Here is a 21781-nt window from a genome sequence, read left to right as displayed (position 1 = left end):
TAAGGGTTAAACTGGTCACAACAACAGGTGGCAAATCTCGGTGCTCTTCAATCTTCACCGCGACAATCTCAAGTTAGATTTTGGCAGAAACTTTTGTTGGACTTCATACTCGACTCCTGCCTCGTCAATAACACATCCACACATTAGTGTGTCTTTTATGCGAGCGATGTCAAACGACAACAGCTGGAAGAAGTATTGGATATTTAGTGCAACACTTGAGAGGGTTTGATGAGACTATCAGTTATGTACAGTTAAGTTAAGTTAAAGTACCTATGATTTTCACACACACACACTAGGTGTGGTGAAATTGTTCCTCTGCATTTGACCCATCCCCTTGTTCATCCCCTGGGAGGTGAGGGGAGCAGTGGGCAGCAGCGGTGGCCACGCCTGGGAGTCATTATTGGTGATTTAACCCCCAATTCCAACCCTTGATGCTGAGTGCCAAGCAGGGAGGTAATGGGTCCCATTTTTATAGTCTTTGGTATGACTCGGCCAGGGTTTGAACTCACAATCTACCGATCTCAGGGCGGACACTCTAACCACTAGGCCACTGACTTAAGTTGTTCAACAGTTCGAAAACTCTGTTGTCGTATTTGACGCTTCATAATGCGCCACACATTTTCCACGGGAAACAGGTCTGGACTACAGGCAGGCCAGTCTAGTACCCGCACTCTTTTACCACGAAGCCACGCTGTTGTAACACGTGCAGAATGTGGCTTGGCATTGTCTTGCTGAAATAAGCAGGGGCGTCCATGAAAAAGACGTTGCTTGGATGGCAACATATGTTGCTCCAAAACCTGTATGTACCTTTCAGCATTAATGGTGCCTTCACAGATGTGTAAGTTACCCATGCCTTGGGCACTAATACACCCCCATACCATCACACATGCTGGCTTTTCAACTTTGCGCCTTTAAGAGTCTGGATGATTCTTTTCCTCTTTGGTCCGGAGGACACGACGTCCACAGTTCCAAAAAACAATTTGAAATGTGGACTCGTCAGACCACAGAACACTTTTCCACTTTGCATCAGTCCATCTTAGATGAGCTCGGGCCCAGCAAAGCCGGCGGCGTTTCTGGGTGTTGTTGATAAATGGCCTTCCCTTTGCATAGTAGTTTTAACTAGGGATGATGTTCGAAACCGGTTCGCCCAATTGTTCGATAAGAAAATAACCGATTCCATGGATCCCGTTATCGAAACCACTATACCATATTTTCGTGACCATAGGGCGCACTGTATTAAAAGGCGCCGTGTCAGTTATGGGTGCCATTTCTGTATTTAACACATAAATAAGGCGCAGCATATTTTTGGGCGCAGGCATGGTTAAACATGCACTAGCTTAAAACATACGCTAGCTTAAAACATACGCTAGCTTAGGGGATTCGATAATGGGCTCAAACTCGATAATTTCTTAACGAACATCATCCCTAGTTTTAACTTGCACTTACAGATGTAGCAACAAACTGTAGTTACTGACAGTGGTTTTCTGAAGTGTTCCTGAGCCCCTGTGGTGATATCCTTTACACACTGATGTCGCTTTTTGATGCAGTACCGCCTGAGGGATCAAAGGTCACGGGCGTTCAATGTTGGTTTTCGGCCTTGCCGCTTACGTGCAGTGATTTCTCTAGATTCTCTGAACCTTTTGATGATATTACGGACCGTAGATGGTGAAATCCCTAAATTCCATACAATAGCTCGTTGAGAAATGTTGTTCTTAAACTGTTGGACAATTTGCTCACGCATTTGTTCACAAAGTGGTGACTCTCGCCCCATCCTTGTTTGTGAATGACTGAGCATTTCATGGAAGCTGCTTTTATACCCAATCATGGCACCCACCTGTTCCCAATTAGCCTGTTCACCTGTGGGATGTTCCAAATTAGTGTTTGATGAGCATTCCTCAACTTTTTCAGTCCTTTTTGCCACTTGTGCCAGCTTTTTTGAAACATGTTGCAGGCATCAAAATTTGGTCTAAGCCTGGGCCCCTGGAGAGGGGGTCCAGACTGAGGCCAAGGGGAAAAAAACTCATAGCCATAGCACACATCCCAAAGGACATTAAAGACATTAAAAGAGCAGAGCTGATGCAACCAGCCACTTCTACATACATACATACATGGATAAAAAATAAAAGAAACATATACACTGTGGCGGCCTCTGCGGTGTTCCATGCCATCGTCTGCTGGGGTCGGGGTAGCATGGCCAAAGACAGGAGCAGACCCAACAAAGCAACCAAGAGAGCCGTCTCCACCCTCGGCCGCCCACCAACTCTCGGCCAGTGTCCAGTCTGCATGGATGAGCGAGGATGCGTCTAAGGCAGGGGTCACCAACGCGGTGCCCGCGGGCACCAGGTCACCCGTAAGGACCAGATGAGTCGCCCGCTGGCCTGTTCTAAAAATAGCTCAAATAGCAGCACTTACCAGTGAGCTGCCTCTATTTTTTAAATTGTATTTATTTACTAGCAAGCTGGTCTCGCTTTGCCCGACATTTTTAATTCTAAGAGAGACAAAACTCAAATAAAATTTGAAAATCCAAGGAAATATTTTAAAGACTTGGTCTTCAGTTGTTTAAATAAATTCATTAATTGTTTTACTTTGCTTCTTATAACTTTCAGAAAGACAATTTTAGAGAAAAAATACAAAGTTAAAAATGATTTTAGGATTTTTAAACACATACACCTTTTTACCTTTTAAATTCCTTCCTCTTCTTTCCTGACAATTTAAATAAATGTTCACGTAAATGTATTTTTTCTATTGTAAAGAATAATAAATAAATTTTTGTTTAATTCTTCATTTTAGCTTCTGTTTTTTCGACAAATAATATTTGTGAAATATTTCTTCAAACTTATTGTTATTAAAATTCAAAAAAATTATTCTGGCAAATCTAGAAAATCTGTAAAATCAAATTTAAATCTTATTTCAAAGTCTTTTGAATTTCTTTAAAAAATGTTGTTCTGGAAAATCTAGAAGAAATAATGATTTGTCTTTGTTAGAAATATACCTTGGTCCAATTTGTTATATATTCTAACAAAGTGCAGATTGGATTTTAACCTATTTAAAATATGTAATCAAAATTCTAAAATTAATCTTAATCAGGAAAAATTACTAATGATGTTCCATAAATTCTTTTTTTAATTTTTTCAAAAAGATTCGAATTAGCTAGTTTTTCTCTTCTTTTTTTCGGTTGAATTTTGAATTTTAAACATTCGAAATTGAAGATAAACTATGTTTCAAAATTTAATTATCATTTTTTTCGTGTTTTCTCCTCTTTTAAACCATTCAATTAAGTGTAAATATCATTAATTATTAATAATAACATAGAGTTAAAGGTAAATTGAGCAAATTGGCTATTTCTGGCAATTTATTTAAGTGTGTATCAAACTGGTAGCCCTTCACATTAATCAGTACCCAAGAAGTAGCTCTTGGTTTCAAAAAGGTTGGTGACTCCTGGTCTAAGGAGACTGAGGTGTCCGATACCAGCTCATTCAGCCAAGACACTGTGAAGCTTGTCCGTCCCGGCGCTCAGCGCTAGCTCCGCAGTCCTGTCTCTTCATCCACATCTCCTCCAGTCTCTCCAAACTGACTCTGGTCTGGCAGAGACCCAGCAGATCCAGAAGTCCACAAAAAAGCACTGCAGAAGTCAAGAAAGTGCCACCCCTTGTCACACAGTCCCAAAGGGTCCCGAACCAAAAGGCAAAAAAAAATATATATATATATATATATATAATAACACTTGAAAACAAGAGGGAAACATCAAGATCACAAAAGGATGACACAAGAGCACACAGCTCCTGCCAACAGCAGCGCCAACTTGGGTAAAAAAATCAAAAATCAAATACAAATTAAAAAAATGAATCTATTAATTACTTTCCTGTTAATAGCTGCCTACTTTCACTCGATTCCAGCTACACTTAAGCTTTACTAAGCTCTAGGGGTGTAACGGTACACAAAAATGTCAGTTCGGTACATACCTTGGTTTAGAGGTCACAGTTTGGTTCATTTTCGGTACAGTAAGAAAACAACAAAATATAAATTTTTGGGTTATTTATTTAACAAATTTGCAAAATCTTCCGCCAAAAATATTTTTCTTAGTGGAATATTTGATGTGAAGTAATGGGAACCTTGGATAGGTCAATAATTCATAATAACATTGATTTTGATTCAATATTATGTTTTGAGCAATGACAGTTTGAAGTAAAATAAAACAGCTTTGTTTTATTAGTCAACATTGCAACTTTTTCTAAATTACATTTAACCTTTAAGCTTTTTTATTTCACTTTTGTTATGTTTTAGTTTATTTTAATAGTATTTTTAGAATGTGCCGTGGGCCTTTAAAACATTAGCTGTGGGCCGCAAATGGCACACTTTTGACACACCTGCTATAGATAATAAAAAATTAAATCTGATAAATCTATGGATAAAAAGCGGAGCCTGGCGACGCATGCGCGTTTATCCTAACTCTCTCACTCTCTCTGTCTCCGCCCCTCCCTCACGAACAATTGGTTTTGTTTTTAACCCCTCCTTAACCCTGAACGTACATTGAAAATACATGCAACCCTGACTCACAATGCCGGACATTTGAGGCATTTAAGAAACTCCGCCCTGACAGCTCCGCAAATTAGGACATGTCCGGTGAAAAGAGGACGTATGGTCAGTCTATCGTAGCCCGTTAGCTGCTAGCATGCCGTGTGTTGTGCCTCGGTGTGCATTGTTTACACAACGTGCATTACGCTACTTAATACGTCCGTGTGGAAACTCGTTCGGTACACTTCCGAACCGAACCGGAACCTCCGTACCGAAACGGTTTAATACAAATAGACGTACCTTTACACCCCTAGTAAGCACATATTTATTCGTGTTGTTTCAAGATAAGTTAGCTTAATTATTATCATGCCTTCTCTTGGGTTTCTCTCAGTGTTATATAGGATTCTTGAGCTGATTTGCAGATAACACGATGTAGAATTTAGAATGCCAAAACCGAGGAACTTGAATCTTGATTTATCAGTCCATCAATTTTTTTTTATACTGCTTATCCTGTTCAGTCACAAATAAATTGAAGCCCATCTGATTTTCGTTGTTGAAACGAGGGACAATAATGTATTCTAAGTAGTTTCCGAAGTTGAACTTCCAATTATATCAAACTATTACAATAAGTATAGCATTGCTCATTGTTTTTTGTGCTCATTGTTCATTGTTTGCTCATTGGTCAAGCTAATTTGGCATCATCATATACTTACAAAAAAAATTAAAAATAATCTCTGGACTAGACTCCTGTGCAATCTATTTTTTTTTGCTTTACCAGGCCCTGAAATGTTTATTGTGGCTTCTCCATTGATCCCAACCCCTCTTGTGGCTATTTGTTTAACAGTTTGATCATCAAGGATGTTTTATGTTTTGAAATATAAGTGTTAAAGAGAGAAAGTCATTGGGTTTTAAAATCCATTGAAGTTAATTTATCTTGACTTGGACTCTCTTTTTTAATTTAGGCAAGAGCAGAAATTGCACATAGCATTTCCACTAAGTAAATACACAACACCAAAATACGAAATGTCTTCTGGACTTTGTAACTCGTCAATCTTTGAACTGCTTAGATACAATTTTAGATTATTTAGCTTTCAATTGCAACCAAACCTGCATAATCTTATTTTTAATGGCGTAACTATATTTTTTTCTCTCTCCACGCACCAGAGTCAGGCCATGCGCATTGTTCGGACCGTTGGCCAGGCATTTGAGGTTTGTCACAAACTGAGTCTGAAGAGCGCACAGCAAAACACGGATGGAAAGGTGGACTGCCATAGTGAAAGTAATGGCAATGACTCCACCATCACTGGTAAGCACACAAAGCAAATGCAGCTGGTCCACAGTGTGCAACACATACATGCCAACATTGTTTTTAAATACTTTTTGATTTGGTGGGGCGAAAGCTGACTGCATGCAAAGTACCCATATATGTATATACACAGTATACATGTATGTAGATTGTCACTGAAGGCATCAAAACTATGACACCTGAGAAGTGAAAACCATTTCAGGTGACTACCTCTTGAAGCTCATCGAGAGAATGCCAAGAGTGTGCAAAGCAGTAATCAGAGCAAAGGGTGGCTATTTTGAAGGAACTAGAATATAAAACATATTTTCAGTTATTTCACCTTTTTTGTTAAGTACATAACTCCAAAAGTGTTCATTCATAGTTTTGATGCCTTCAGTGACAATCTACAATAAAGAACACGTATTGAATGAGAAGGGGTGTCCAAACTTTTGGCCTGTACTGTGTATATACACTACCGTTCAAAAGTTTGGGGTCACCCAAACAATTTTGTGGAATAGCCTTAATTTCTAAGAACAAGAATAGACTGTCGAGTTTCAGATGAAAGTTCTCTTTTTCTGGCCATTTTGAGCGTTTAATTGACCCCACAAATGTGATGCTCCAGAAACTCAATCTGCTCAAAGGAAAGTCAGTTTTGTAGCTTCTGTAACGAGCTAAACTGTTTTCAGATGTGTGAACATGATTGCACAAGGGTTTTCTAATCATCAATTAGCCTTCTGAGCCAATGAGTAAACACATTGTACCATTAGAACACTGGAGTGATAGTTGCTGGAAATGGGCCTCTATACACCTATGTAGATATTGCACCAAAAACCAGACATTTGCAGCCAGAATAGTCATTTACCACATTAGCAATGTATAGAGTGTATTTCTTAAAAGTTAAGACTAGTTTAAAGTTATCTTCATTGAAAAGTACAGTGCTTTTCCTTCAAAAATAAGGACATTTCAATGTGACCCCAAACTTTTGAACGGTAGTATATATATATATATATATATATATATATATATATATATATATATATATATATATATATATATATATATATATATATATGTCTTAATTAGATTATCCAAAAAAAATGATGAAACAGGCCTGTAGAGATGAAATAGTCTTGTGATTTTTCCCCACACATACATATATATATATATATATATATATATATATATATATATATATATATATATATATATATATATATATATATATGTGTATATATATATATATATATATATATATATATATATATATATATATATATATATATATATATATATATATATATATATATATATATATATATATACACACTGAACAAATATATAAACAAAATACTTTTATTTGCTCCCATTTTTCAAGAGTTGAACTCAAAGATCTAAAACGTTTACTATTTACACAAAATGCCTCTTCCTCTCAAATATTGTTCATAAATATGTGTTAATGTGTGTTAGTAAGCATTTCTTCTTTGCCGAGATAATCCGTCCCACAATCCCACCTCGCAGGTGTGGCTTATCAAGATGCTGATTAAACAGCATGATTATTGCACAGGTGTGCCTTAGCGTGCCCACGATAAAAGGCCGCATTTGAAATGTGCAGTTTTATCACAGAGCACAATTCCACAGATGTCGCAAGTTTCGAGAAAGTGTGCAGTTGGCATGCTGACTGCAGGAATGTCCACCAGAGCTGTTGCGCATGAACTGAATGTTCATTTTTCTACCATAAGCCATCTCCAAAGGCGTTTCAGAGAATTTGGCAGTACATCCAACCGGCCTCAAAATTGCAGACCGCGTGTAACCACACCAGCCCAGGACCTCCACATCCAGCAGGTGCACCTCCATAATTGTCTAAGACCAGCCACCCGGACAGCTCCTGCAACAATGGATTTGCATAATCAAAGAATTTCTGCACAAACTGTGATAAACCGTCTCAGGGAAGCTCTTCTGCATTTTGTCATCGTAACTAACTTGAGTGGGCAAATGTTCACATTTCATGGCGTCTGGCATCAGATGAATCCTAGTTTTCACTGTTCAAGGCAGATGGCAGAAAGCGTGTGTGGTGTTGTGTGGGAGAGCGTTTTGCTGATGTCAACGTTGTGAATTGAGTGACCCATGGTGGGCGTGGGGTAATGGTATGGGCAGGCGTATGTTATGGACAACAAACGCAAGTGCAGTTTATTGATGGCATTTGAATGCACAGAGATACCGTGACGAAATCCTGAGGCCCATTGTTGTGCCATTCTACCGAAACCATCACCTTATGTTGCAGCATGACAATGCACAGCCCCATGTTGCAAATATCTGTACACAATTCCTGGAAGATGAAAACATCCCAGTGCTTGCATAGCCAGCACACTCACCGGACTGCTCCCCCATTGAGCATGTTGGGGATGCTGTGTATGGGCGTATATGACAGCATGTTGAAATAATCGCTGGTGGGCTGCATTCTGTGGTTTGGAGACCCCTGGTTTAAAGGCACCATCTGTTTGTTAGAACCCATAATAAACTGGTTAAGTGTGTTGTACTCTAATTTCATCAGAAAAACCTCAGGTGTCTGATAATTACCAATACCTCAAAATACCAAATATGGAAGGCTAATCAAATTAAGAACCTTGCTTGAAATTCCTAGTTTCATGGACTGGTAATGCCATGAGCAAAGCGCAAACCCACTTTCTAACTGCTCAGAGTTGATTGTGTGTAGTCACTTAAAGGCCTACTGAAACCCACTACTACCGACCACGCAGTCTGATAGTTTATATATCAATGATGAAATCTTCACATTGCAACACATGCCAATACGGCCGGGTTAACTTATAAAGTGACATTTTAAATTTCCCGCTAAACTTCCGGTTGAAAACGTCTATGTAAGATGACGTATGTGCGTGACGTCAATCGTTGAACCGGAAGTATTGGTACACCATTGAATCCAATACAAAAAGCTCTGTTTTCATCGCAAAATTCCACAGTATTCTGGACATCTGTGTTGGTGAATCTTTTGCAATTTGTTTAATGATCAATGAAGACTGCAAAGAAGAAAGTTGTAGGTGGGATCGGTGTATTAGCGGCTGGCTACAGCAACACAACCAGGAGGACTTTGACTTGGATAGCAGACGCGCTATCCGACGCTAGCCGCCGACCGCACGGATGATCGGGTGAAGTCCTTCGTCGCTCCGTCGATCGCTGAAACGCAGGTGAGCACGGGTGTTGATGAGCAGATGAGGGCTGGCTGGCGTAGGTGGATAACTAATGTTTTTAGCATAGCTCTGTGAGGTCCCGTTGCTAAGTTAGCTTCAATGGTGTCGTTAGCAACAGCATTGTTAAGCTTCGACAGGCTGGAAAGCATTAACCGTGTATTTACATGTCCATGGTTGTTGATTTTCTGTCTATCCTTCCAGTCAGGGGTTTATTTCTTTTGTTTCTATCTGCAGTTAAGCACGATGCTATCACGTTAGCTCCGTAGCTAAAGTGCTTCGCCGATGTATTGTCGTGGAGATAAAAGTCACTGTTAATGTCCATTTCTCGTTCTCGACTCTCATTTTCAAGAGGATATAGTATCCGAGGTGGTTTAAAATACAAATAGAAAAAGGAGAGAGTGTGGAATCCAATGAGCCAGCTTCCTAAGTTACGGTCAGAGCGAAAAAAGATGCGTCCTGCACTGCACTCTAGTCCTTCACTCTCACGTTCCTCATCCACGAATCTTTCATCTTGGCTCAAATTAATGGGTTAATCGTCTCTTTCTCGGTCCGAATCGCTCTCGCTGCTGGTGTAAACAATGGGGAAATGTGAGGAGCCTTTCAACCTGTGACGTCACGCTACTTCCGGTACAGGCAAGGCTTTTTTTTTATCAGCGACCAAAAGTTGCGAACTTTATCGTCGATGTTCTCTACTAAATCATTTTAGCAAAAATATGGCAATATCGTGAAATGATAAAGTTTGACACATAGAATGGATCTGCTATCCCCGTTTAAATAAAAAAAAATCATTTCGGTAGGCCTTTAAATAACGCCTCTGATTAGAGACAGGTGAGCGTCCCGAACACCGGAGGCAGGTGAAAACAATAAGCAGCCATGGCAACCAAACCAAACTCAGGTGTCACAAACAGGAACTAAAGGAGTCCAAAACTAACAGAAAATACAAAAACATGATCCGGACCACGGATCATGACAGTTAGAGTTAAAACAATCCAGAAAACCAACAATAACGGGTTCTGTGAGCACCATTGTTAGCTCGGATTGCCCTAATCCTTTTGGGCATGGAAATCACCAGAGCTGCACAGGTTACTAAAATCCTTTTCCATTCCTCCATGAAAACATCACAGAGCCGCTGAATGTTAGACATTTTTGTGCTCCTTCCATTTCTGCCTAAGGATGCCACACAGCGAATCAATCGGGTTTGCGTCTGAAGACATACTTGGCCACTCCACCTTTACTTTCATCTTCCTCCAGGCATTTGTCATCTTGAACGTGTGTTCGTTCGGGTTTGTCATCGTGTTAAAAATCTTGCCGTGCGGCCCAGTTTCCAAAGTAAGGGATCATGTTCTACTTCACAGTGTGACAGTACATTTTAGAATTCATATTTTCCTCAATGAACTCCAGCTCCCCCAGTGCAGGCTGCACTTCTGCAGCACAAGACCATGACGCAGCCCCCTGTATTCTACTCTGGGCTGTAGGCAAAGCACACTTACTGTATATTGGTCACTTGTGTTGCCTCTTTTTTTAGAAATGGAAATTCTTTTGTGAATAGTACATTTGTACTGCTAAACAGGCAAAACATACACAATGAATACTGACCCTCCATTGGTATGAGCCGAGAGTTTGTTTTCCAGAGAGATGGTGATTGTGTGGTTTGATGTGCATAAGTGACAGGCGCAGCATGTTTGTACTGTTAATTTTGCTGCAGAGTCTTGTTTTGATAGTATTCAGTGGCGAAAATACAGAGTTAAAGAATGCCCATTTTTTTTTGTCTTCAACCAAGCAATTACAGCAGGGCGTAAAGTACATTTTCCTTTAGAAAAACAACACATTTGTATGGTATGCTTATTTTGTTTCAGACATGCTTTTAGCACGTTACATTGGTAACAATGACTGCAGATACGCCTCCGTTCATGCAAATAACTTCGTTATATGAAATAACCTCATTGGTTCATGGCAGTCAGAAATAAAGAGTAGGTTCAAGGTTGTTGCCAAATCATCACTTTTTAAAACATGCCAAAATGCTAGAGACGATATCCGATATTCCGATATTATCCATCTCTTAATTACCGATTCCGATATTAACAGATATCGATATATACAGTCGTGAAATTAACACATTATTATGCCTAATTTTGTTGTGATGTGATGCTGGATGCATTAAACAATGTAACAAGGTTTTCCAACATAAATCAACTCAAGTTATGGAGAAAAAAAAATGCCAACATGGCACTGCCATATTTATTATTGAAGTCACAAAGTGCATTGTTTTTTTTAACATGCCTCAAAACAGCAGCTTGGCATTTGGGACATGCTCTCCCTGAGAGAGCATGAGGAGGTTGAGGTGGGCAGGGTTGAGGTGGGGGCCGGGGGTGTATATTGTAGTGTCCCGGAAAAGTTAGTGCTGCAAGGGGTTCTGGGTATTTGTTCTGTTGTGTTTATGTTGTGTTACGGTGCGGATGTTCTCCCGAAATGTGTTTGTTATTCTTGTTTGGTGTGGGTTCACAGTGTGGCGCATATTTGTAACAGTTTGAAAGTTGTTTATTCGGCCACCCTCAGTGTGACCTGTATGGCTGTTGACCAAGTATGCATTGCATTCACTTGTGTGTGTGAAAAGCCGTAGATATTATGTGATTGGGCCGGCACGCAAAGGCAGTGCCTTTAAGGTTTATTGGCGCTCTGTACTTCTCCCTACGTCCATGTGTCAGGACTCGGTCCTTGGGATTGGTTTTTCCAGAAGGCAACAAAAATTTGGCGCGGGCAAGAAGTGAATTTAGATACATGATTTAATATTAACACTCAAAAAAAGAATAAACAAAAGGCGCGCACAATGGCGGAAGTACAAAACTTGACTATGAAAACAAAAGACATGCACAAAGGCAAAAAACTATGAACAATAACAAAAACTTACTTGGCATGGCATGAAGAATAAACTATAATAAACATTAATCTCGTGGGTAGCAGTAGCATGGATGGATAGATGAAGCATGGTAGGAAAGGATAGAGGATGTCACCAGGACGAATAACAGAAACAGACAGGTTTAAATAGTGACATGATCAGGGAAAACAGGTGTGTGACTCTAAATGTGAAACAGGTGCGTGACATGACAGGTGAAAACTAATGGGTTACTGTGGTGACAACACAAACAAAAGTGCACAAGGAGTCCAAAAACAAAACCGAACATGACTAAAACAAAACATGATCACACAGACATGACACCGTGTACACAGCGGCGTTTTAGAAAGTCATAAATTGAACTGTTTGAAACCAATACAGATAATTTCTGATATTACATTTCAAAGCATTTATCGGCCGATAATATCGGCAGTCCGATATTATCAGACATCCCTAATCGTAAGGAAACAGGGACCATGATCATTTTTTAATTATGTGGACTTTCCTCATCTATATTATTGCCACAGACAGTTGGTCGTCATCCATCTTTCATTAATAATGTATTTGCCAGTCTAGCCTTCTAATGACCCAGGTTGATGAGAAACAGTCTGACATGAAGTGGTTCACACAGACGACAACACCGTGCCACCGAAAGCTGGGAAGTTTCCATCATAAGTTAATATTTTCCTTCATTGCTCTGGTGTCCTCTGTGGCTGGAGGGTGATGCAATGATGTGATGATCTGTGTGCCCAATAACATCGCAGCCTGGCTCAGATTTTGGGTTTAGCACGATGATATGATCCAGAGTAGTCAACTCGCTTGCGGCAAAACAACATGGCACCCCTTCTCTCTGGGACTTTTAAAGGCCTACTGAAATGAATTTTTTTTATTTAAACGGGGATAGCAGATCTATTCTATGTGTCATACTTGATCATTTTGCGATATTGCCATATTTTTGCTGAAAGGATTTAGTATAGAACAACGACGATAAAGATTGCAAATTTTGGTATCTGATAAAAAAAAGGCTTGCCCCTACCGGAAGTAGCGTGACGTAGTCGGTTGAACATATACGCAAAGTTCCCTATTGTTTACAATGATGGCCGCATGAAGTGAGAGAGATTCGGACCGAGAAAGCGACAATTTCCCCATTAATTTGAGCGAGGATGAAAGATTTGTGGATGAGTAAAGTGCAAGTGAAGGACTAGTGGGGAGTTGAAGCTAGTCAGATAGGGAAGATGCTGTGAGAGGCGGGGGTGACCTGATATTCAGCTGGGAATGACTACAACAGTAAATAAACACAAGACATATATATACTCTATTAGCCACAACACAACCAGGCTTATATTTAATATGACACAAATTAATCCTGCATAAAAACACCTGCGTGTTTGTTATGCTAGCTCCTAGCTCCTATGCTAGCTCCTAGCTCCATAGAACACGCCAATACAATTCAAACACCTGATCAACACACACAATCACTCAGCCCAAAAGACCGTTCACCTAACCCAAGGTTCATAAAGCTTATATATTTTAAAAAAGTTACGTACATACGCAAAAAAAAGTTGCGCACATACGGTCAAGCGATCAAATGTTTAGAAGCCAAAGCTGCATACTCACAGTAGCACGTCTGCGTCTTTGTCATCCAAATCAAAGTAATCCTGGTAAGAGTCTGTGTTGTCCCAGTTCTCTACAGGCGTCTGTGTATCGAAGTCAAAAGTCCTCCTGGTTAGAGTCTCTGTTATCCGAGTTCTTCCATCTTGACTGCATCTTTCGGGAATGTAAACAAAGAAGCGCCGGCTGTGTACTGTTGTTGCTGACTACTTTCGAAAAATACGTCCATTTCGCACCGACAACTTTCTTCTTTGCTTGCTCAGCTTCCTTCTCCATAATGCAATGAACATGATTGCAACAGATTCACGAACACAGATGTCCAGAATACTGTGGAATTATGAAATGAAAACAGAGCTTTTTCGTATTGGCTTCAATGTGGAAGGCATACCCGTGTTCGCCGGGCTACGTCACGCGCATACGTCATCCTCAGAGGCGTTTCGAACCGGAAGTTTAGCGGCAAATTTAAAATGTCACTTTATAAGTTAACCCGGCCGTATTGGCATGTGTTATAATGTTAAGATTTCATCATTGATATATAAACTATCAGACTGCGTGGTCGGTAGTAGTGGGTTTCAGTAGGCCTTTAAGTTATTGGTAGAGAGGTCTTATGTCCAATGTGAGTTCACAGCCGTACCAAAATCAAAGCAGCTTGTTTGCAGACACCTACTTTGAAATGTTTAGTTAACATAGAATTTACCTGGTTGTGTAATTTCTCACTTAATGAGTGGGCAGGCACTCTAGAGACCCAAATATACACTATATTGTCAAAAGTATTTGGCCACCCATCCAAATGATCAGAATCAGGTGTCCTAATCACTTGGCCCGGCCACAGGTGTATTAAATCAAGCACTTAGGCACGGAGACTACAAACATTTGTGAAAGAATGGGCTCAGTGATTTCCAGCGTGGAACTGTCATAGGATGCCACCTGTGCCACAAATCCAGTCCTAAATATTCCAAAGTCAACTGTCGGCTTTATTATAAGAAAATGGAAGCGTTTGGGAACAACAGCAACTCAGCCACGTTGGCCACGTAAACTGACAGAGAGGGGTCAGCGGATGCTGAAGCGCATAGTGCAAAGAGGTGGCCGACTTTCTGCACAGTCAGTTGCTACAGAGCTCCAAACTTCATGTGACCTTCCAATTAGCCCACGTACAGTACGCAGAGAGCTTCATTGAATGGGTTTCAATGGATCTAATCCATACATCACCAAGTCCAATGCAAAGCGTGGGATGCAGTGGTGTAAAGCACGTCGCCACTGGACTCTAGAGCAGTGGAGACGCCTTCTCTGGAGTGATGAATCACGCTTTTCCATCTGGCAACCTGCTATATGAGTCTGGGTTTGGAGGTTGCCAGAAGAACGGTACATTTCGGACTGCATTCTGCCGAGTGTGAAATTTGGTGGAGGAAGAATTATGGTGTGGGGTTGTTTCTCGGGAGTTAGTTCCAGTGAAAGGAACTTTAAATGCTCCAGGATACCAAAACATTTCGGACAATTCCATGCTCCCAACCTTGTGGCAACATTTTGGAGCGGGCCCCTTCCTCTTCCAACATGACTGTGCACCAGTGCACAAAGCAAGGTCCATAAAGACATGGATGACAGAGTCTGGTGTGGATGAACTTGACTGGCCTGCACAGAGTCCTGACTTGAACCCGATAGAACACCTTTGGGATGAATTAGAACGGAGACTGAGAGCCAGGCCTTCTCCACCAACATCAGTGTGCGACCTCACCAATGTGCTTTTGGAAGAACGGTGGACAATTCCTATCAACACACTCCGCAACCTTGAAGCTGTAATAGCTGCAAAAGGTGGACCGACATCATATTGAACCCTATGGGTTAGGAATGGGATGCCACTCCAAGTTCATATGTGAGTCAAGGCAGGTGGCCAAATACTTTTGGCAATATATTGTATGTATGCAGGTCATAGAGAGTAACATTTTAATGTGTTCCTTTTAAGCTTCAACTTTATGAATTATTTACCGATACACAAACATTTATTTATATAAACCCTGTGATTCCTGTTTGCAAGATATACAAAGTAAGAGATGAGGCGAGTCCAAAGAAATAAGGCGACACACCACTTCTATCCACAGCCGTATAAGTGCACACCAGGCAACGTCACGAGCATTACAGCATTAGTCACCCTTCCCACCCCAATTAGAGAGCATTGAGCCTGGCTGTGTTACTTCCACTACCCTCTGCAGCCCTACAGAAATCAACTTGCTTTCCACATTCTGACAAGCCAAGAGATCACCCACATGCTGTAATGGACCATGCATTATAAACGGGAAACCAAATGCAAATAATGTCAGTCATACCCACACATTTGCACACTCTCTGATTCACTGTCGGTGTTCAGTGACACCGTCCTCCACACTGGTAATAAGCTTATCTCGGGAACTAATTAACATGACAGTGGAATGCAATATAGTACAACTATGGAAGTTATCAGGCTGTAGAAACATCTGGTCGGAAGTACAAGTGTGGAAGGGAAGCCACAAAGAGGGAAAATATGAAATGTGGCGATGAATTAGAAAGGAAGAAAGGGGATAGAGCTTGCTTGTGCAGCGGGGAAAAATGGGTCAAAGTACAGCACAATATATAATAATTGATTTTTATTTGTAAAAAGCACTTAACATTGAGTAAACAACCTCAAAGTGCTACAGTGTATTAAAAAAATAAAAATAAAAAGATAATAAAAATATAAACTAGAACAGCCAAATAGCTAGAGCAGTGGTTCTTAACCTTGTTGGAGGTACCGAACCCCACCAGTTTCATATGCACATTCACCGAACCCTTCTTTAGTGAAAAATAAAATGTTGTTTTCTTTCAAATTCAAGACAAAGTTATATGTTTTTGGTAACACTTTAGTATGGGGAACATATTCTAAGTAACAAAGACTTAATTTAGAGTTATTTGGTTAGGGTTAGGGTTAGAGGGTTAGGGCCAGGGTTAGAGGGTTAGGGTTATAATAAGGACATGCCAAATAAGGCATTAATAAGTACTTAATAATGACTAGTTAAGAGCCAATATGTTACTAATTTGCATGTTAATAAGCAACTAATTAATGGTGAATATGTTCCCCATACTAAAGTGTTACCAAGTTTTATTACTGGTGCACAAAATGAGCCGTGCATGAACATCACCTTGTTCAAAGAACAAAACCAACACAGTGCATAAACTCACAACAAATTACACACCTGCAAATCAGTCTGACTTCTGCTGTTGCTGTATCCGTAATACGCAGATAGGGAGAAGTTTTTATTTACACGATGAGTCGGGTGTGTCTTGACCTCCGCCGAACCCCTGAGCCCGACTCACCGAACCCCTAGGGTTCGATCGAACCCAGGTTAAGAACCACTGAGCTAGAACTAGTATGCATATATCTAAAAAAAGGCTTCTTTTTTTAAAAAAAAAAAAGGGTTTTTAAGCCTTTTTTAAAAGCATCCACAGTCTGTGGTGCCCTCAGGTGGTCAGGGAGAGCGTTCCACAGACTGGGAGCGGCGGAGCAGAAAGCCTGGTCTCCCATTGTTCGTAGCTTTGTCCTCGGAGGTTGGAGGAGGTTAGCCTGTCCGGAGCGGAGGTGTCGTGTGGAGGATTTGGGGGTGAGTGTTCTTTGAGGTAGAGGGGGGCATTACCATGGAGGCACTGGTGGGTTAGTAGGGAGACTTTGTATTCAATCCTGAATGGAACAGGAAGCCAGTGAAGGGATTTGAGAATTGGTGTGATATGGTCGTATTTCCGCACTCTCATCAGGATCCTAGCAGCACTATTCTGTGTGTATCGCAGCTTCTGGATGTTCTTGCTGGGGATCCCGACAAGAAGTGCACAAGTGATATTTGACTAAGTTACAGGTTTGGTAGAATACTTAGAAGCATCGCACACAGTGGTTTAATAATAGTTGATCTCATTACTCAAGATGTCTAATTCGGGCGAGAATAAAACATCACGACATACAAGCCAAGCCTCCAGGACATTAAAACTAATACTTTTCTCTCAATGTGTGATGTGTATGTGGGGATGGAAATAATGCCATATCTGTGGAATTAAGCCATGTGAAAAAAAGGATTACATTATTTACTCACATAAAGATCCCTTTGCACGTTTGACATGTGACCTTGAAGCATTGACCATCAATAAACTCTTGTACAGTATCTGCTACATGAGTTACCAGCACACACACTCAAATGCAAGTGTATGTACAAAACCCAAAATCAGTGAAGTCGGCACGTTGTGTAATTCGTGAATAAAAACAGAATACAATGATTTGCAAATCCTTTTCAACTTATATTCAATTGAATAGACTGCAAAGACAAGATATTTAATGTTCGAACTGAGAAACTTTTTACCACTGTGTTACATGGCCTTTCCTTTTAACAAATCTCAGTAAACGTTTGGGAACTGAGTAGACCCATTTTTTAGATTTTCAGGTGGAGTTCTTTCCCATTCTTGCTTGATGTACAGCTTAAGTTGTTCAACAGTCCGGGGTCTCCGTTGTGGTATTTTAGGCTTCATATTGCGCCACACATTTTCAATGGGAGACAGATCTGGACTACAGGCAGGCCAGTCTAGTACCCGCACTCTTGTACTATGAAGCCACACTGTTGTAACACGTGGCTTGGCATTGTCTTGATGAAATAAGCAGGGAGCGTCTACGATAACGTTGCTTAAATGTCAACATATGTTGCTCCAAAACCTGTATGTATCTTTCAGCATAAATGGTGCCTTCACAGATGTGTAAATTACCCATGTCTTGGGCACTAATACACTCCCATTCCATCACATATGCTGGCTTTTGAACTTTGCGCCTAGAACAATCCAGATGGTTCTATTACTCTTTGTTCTGGAGGACACGACATCCACAGTTTCCAAAAACAATTTGAAATGTGGACTCGTCCGACCACAGAACACTTTTCCACTTTGCATCAGTCCATCTTAGATGAGCTCGGGCCCAGCAAAGCCGGCGGCGTTTCTGGGTGTTGTTGATAAATGGCTTTGGCTTTGCATAGTAGAGTTTTAACTTGCACTTACAGATGTAGCGACCAACTGTAGTTACTGACAGTGGTTTTCTGGTGTGTTGCTAAGCCCATTTGGTGATATCCTTTACAAACTGATGTCGCTTTTTGATGCTTAGGGATCGAAGGTCCGTAATATCATTGCTTACATGCAGTGATTTCTCCAGATTCTCTGAACCTTTTGATGATTTTACGGACGGTAGATGGTGAAATCCCTAAATTCCTTGCAATAGCTCGTTGAGAAATGTTGTTCTTAAACTGTTGGACAATTTGCTCACGCATTTGTTCACAATCCTTGTTTGTGAATGACTGAGCATTTCATGGAAGCTGCTTTTATACCCAATCATGGCACCCACCATTTCCCAATTAGCCTGTTCACCTGTGGGATCTTCCAAATAGGTGTTTGATGAGCATTCCTCAACTTTCTCAGTTTACCAGTTCGAACGTTAAGTATCTTGTCTTTGCAGTCTATTCAATTGAATATAGTTTGAAAATTATTAGCAAATCATTGTATTCTGTTTTTATTTACGATTTACACAACGTGACATCTTCACTAGTTTTGGGTTTTGTACATTTTGGAGGTCGTGATAACCGGAAACAAATGGGTATTTTACAAAGTTGCATAGAAGTACATCACATGATTGCAGAATTCAATATGTTTAAAAAGAAGTAAGAAGAAACAGAGTTTTTTAGTCATAGTGTATTTGTGTCTTAGCAATTCCTGAATTCAACATGTACCAGGATTACTATTGTTTTGTATCGATACAGAAAATGATGAAATAATACAATTTGTAGATAACCTACTCAGTCATAAAAATAATAAATAAAAACCAAAGGATTACACGTTGGCAGAAACAATTTGTGGTAATAAGTAGTTATTCAGGACAAAATAAATCCAGATTTTGTTACGGATTAGATCGATATCCATTGAAACTAACAGAAACATTGTGATGAATATGTAATTGGTAATTAGTATCTTATTGAATAATACGATAACAAACGAAGAATGACAATAAAGGCATCACATTTATTAAAGCAAATATTAGATTCAATTAAAAGCATTTATTGCGGGTTGTTGTATTTTTTTTTGGTGTATGTTGTTATGTATGTTGTTACTCCAATTTTAACAAAACACTTCCTACTATGCAAATAATACGGGACATTCTATATGCATTAATTGGACGTAACTAATTGAATGTATTGTATGTACTACAGTGCTACACTCTATGTATGCATTAAGTGATTTACCCTTTTGTGATTGTGTTTATTATGTCCACCCATGTGTGCTTGTGTACATGCTCATACTGTACATACATTGTGTGTGTGTGTGTGTGTGTTCATCCAGCTGTATGTATATGTGCTTTAGTTGGCTCAGCTCAGGAACTACCAGATGTAGAGAAGACTACAACTGCTACCGAGGAGACAGACATTGATGCTGATGAGGCAAACCAAATACCAATCTCAGAGGAACTAAACATCAACAGAGGGGTGACCGATCTGGATGCCACAGCCAAGACATCAGACCCCAACCACTCAGACAACAAGGTAACACAATGACTGGATATTAAAACTTTTTTTTTTTTACCTACAGGGGTTATTTTAGAGGTTTTTATCAGTGTTTAAACTTGAAGGTTTTTAAGGCCGTAAACTTTCAGACATTATTTTGTCAGAATGTCATCAATTGATGATATCCAATCCCAGAGGCTCCTAGTAGCTTGGGTTAAATGTTGAAACTTTTCCTCATCAGCAAAGATTTATTGCTAAATGGGGGGACCAAAAATAATTATGGGCCTGCTGCCATGCCAGCGCCCATGCAATTCAAGCAGCCCATATTATTATTGCTCATACTTCAAACTTTATTATTATAGTTCTTCTCTTATTCTGCCGCGTGTACTACTAGACGAACCGGCCAACGAACCCCCACATATGATATACATACTTGCCAACCCTCCCGATTTTCCCAGGAGACTCCCGAATTTCAAGGCCCCTCCCGAATTTCTCCCGATTTCCACCCGGACAACAATATTGGGGGCGTGCCTTAAAGGCACTGCCTTTAGCGTCCTCTCTCACCTTAAAAGGAGACTATTATATATGTCTCCGTTATCCATAGGTTTATCTATAACCCATAAAGTAGGCAGGCACGGAGCTATTTCTCAGCGTGTGTTTATACCAGCCGGCACGTTAATACACTGACACACAACAACCGGATTCCCATCATGCATTGCTTCAAAACTACGGCAAGTAGTAATGTCCAAAAACATAACAGAGACGAAGCAGAAGAACAAAGAAGAGACATGGCGACGACGAGTAAGAAGAAGAAGTACGCTTGCAAGTTCCAAAATGATTGGAAAAAATAATTTCAGTTCATCCAGGACAGCTCGAAGAGGAAGGGGTATGCTGCCTGCACATTTTGTAGATCAAACTTTGATGTGTGTGTATATGTGTAAATAAATGAACACTGAAATTCAAGTATTTATTTTACTTATATATATATATATATATATATATATATATATATATATATATATATATATATATATATATATATATATATATATATATATATATATGTATATATATATATATATATATAATAAAATACATATATTTATATATAGCTAGAATTCACTGAAAGTCAAGTATTTCTTTTATTTATATATATATATAAGAAATACTTGAATTTCAGTGAATTCTAGCTACCGTATTTCCTTGAATTGGCGCAGGAAATATAGTATTCGCACGTCTAGAATTACTGCCGGGTCAAACTCGTTTCTCAAAATAATTAACGCATGCTTGGCCTTATCGCCGGTTTATTATTGAAGCTGGATCAAATTCGTTTCGCAAAATATTAATTTTATTATCGCATGTCTATAATTTTCGCCGGGTCAAACTCGTTTCGCAAAATATTTAGCATATGGCTAGAACTTCCACCGGGTCAAATTCGTTACGTCACGAGTGACGCATCTGTCCTCATTTTCAAAATGGAGGAAGCTGCTTTCAGTAGTTTACAATCGCACAAAGGAAAAAAGATAAAGAGCTTTTCAGTAGGATTTAAGGTCCAAGTTATTGAATACCGGTACAGTATGCTAAAGAGAACAGTAAGCAGCTATGTTTTATTAATATACCGTAGCTGCGTGTGTGAAATACTGTATAAGTCATTAAATTACTCCCGCCTCCTGGTGGTAGAGGGCGCTGCCGCGCTAGTGATCCTTCTTGCGACTTCCGGTACTGCAGAAGAAGTGAACACACGCAG

At 39.9% G+C, this 21781-nt stretch overlaps 1 protein-coding gene across 3 annotated transcripts in view; it reads left to right on the top strand.

Moving 5' to 3' along the window:
• LOC133635361 (carboxyl-terminal PDZ ligand of neuronal nitric oxide synthase protein-like) overlaps positions 1–21781 on the top strand; it is a 264836-nt gene that overhangs the window by 150316 nt on the left and 92739 nt on the right. For 2 of the 3 annotated variants that reach the window (XM_062028499.1, XM_062028502.1), the window contains exons 6-7: positions 5680–5821; positions 19874–20073. In XM_062028499.1, the coding sequence (XP_061884483.1) occupies positions 5680–5821; positions 19874–20073 (342 nt within the window). The remainder of the gene's footprint in view (positions 1–5679; positions 5822–19873; positions 20074–21781) is intronic. The other variant, XM_062028500.1, reaches the window with a different exon arrangement.

The sequence above is a fragment of the Entelurus aequoreus genome, linkage group LG19 (assembly GCF_033978785.1).
Source record: "Entelurus aequoreus isolate RoL-2023_Sb linkage group LG19, RoL_Eaeq_v1.1, whole genome shotgun sequence".
NCBI lineage: Eukaryota > Metazoa > Chordata > Actinopteri > Syngnathiformes > Syngnathidae > Entelurus > Entelurus aequoreus.
The sequence above is the reverse complement of the archived record's forward strand: the minus strand, read 5'-3'. Positions and strand labels throughout refer to the sequence as shown.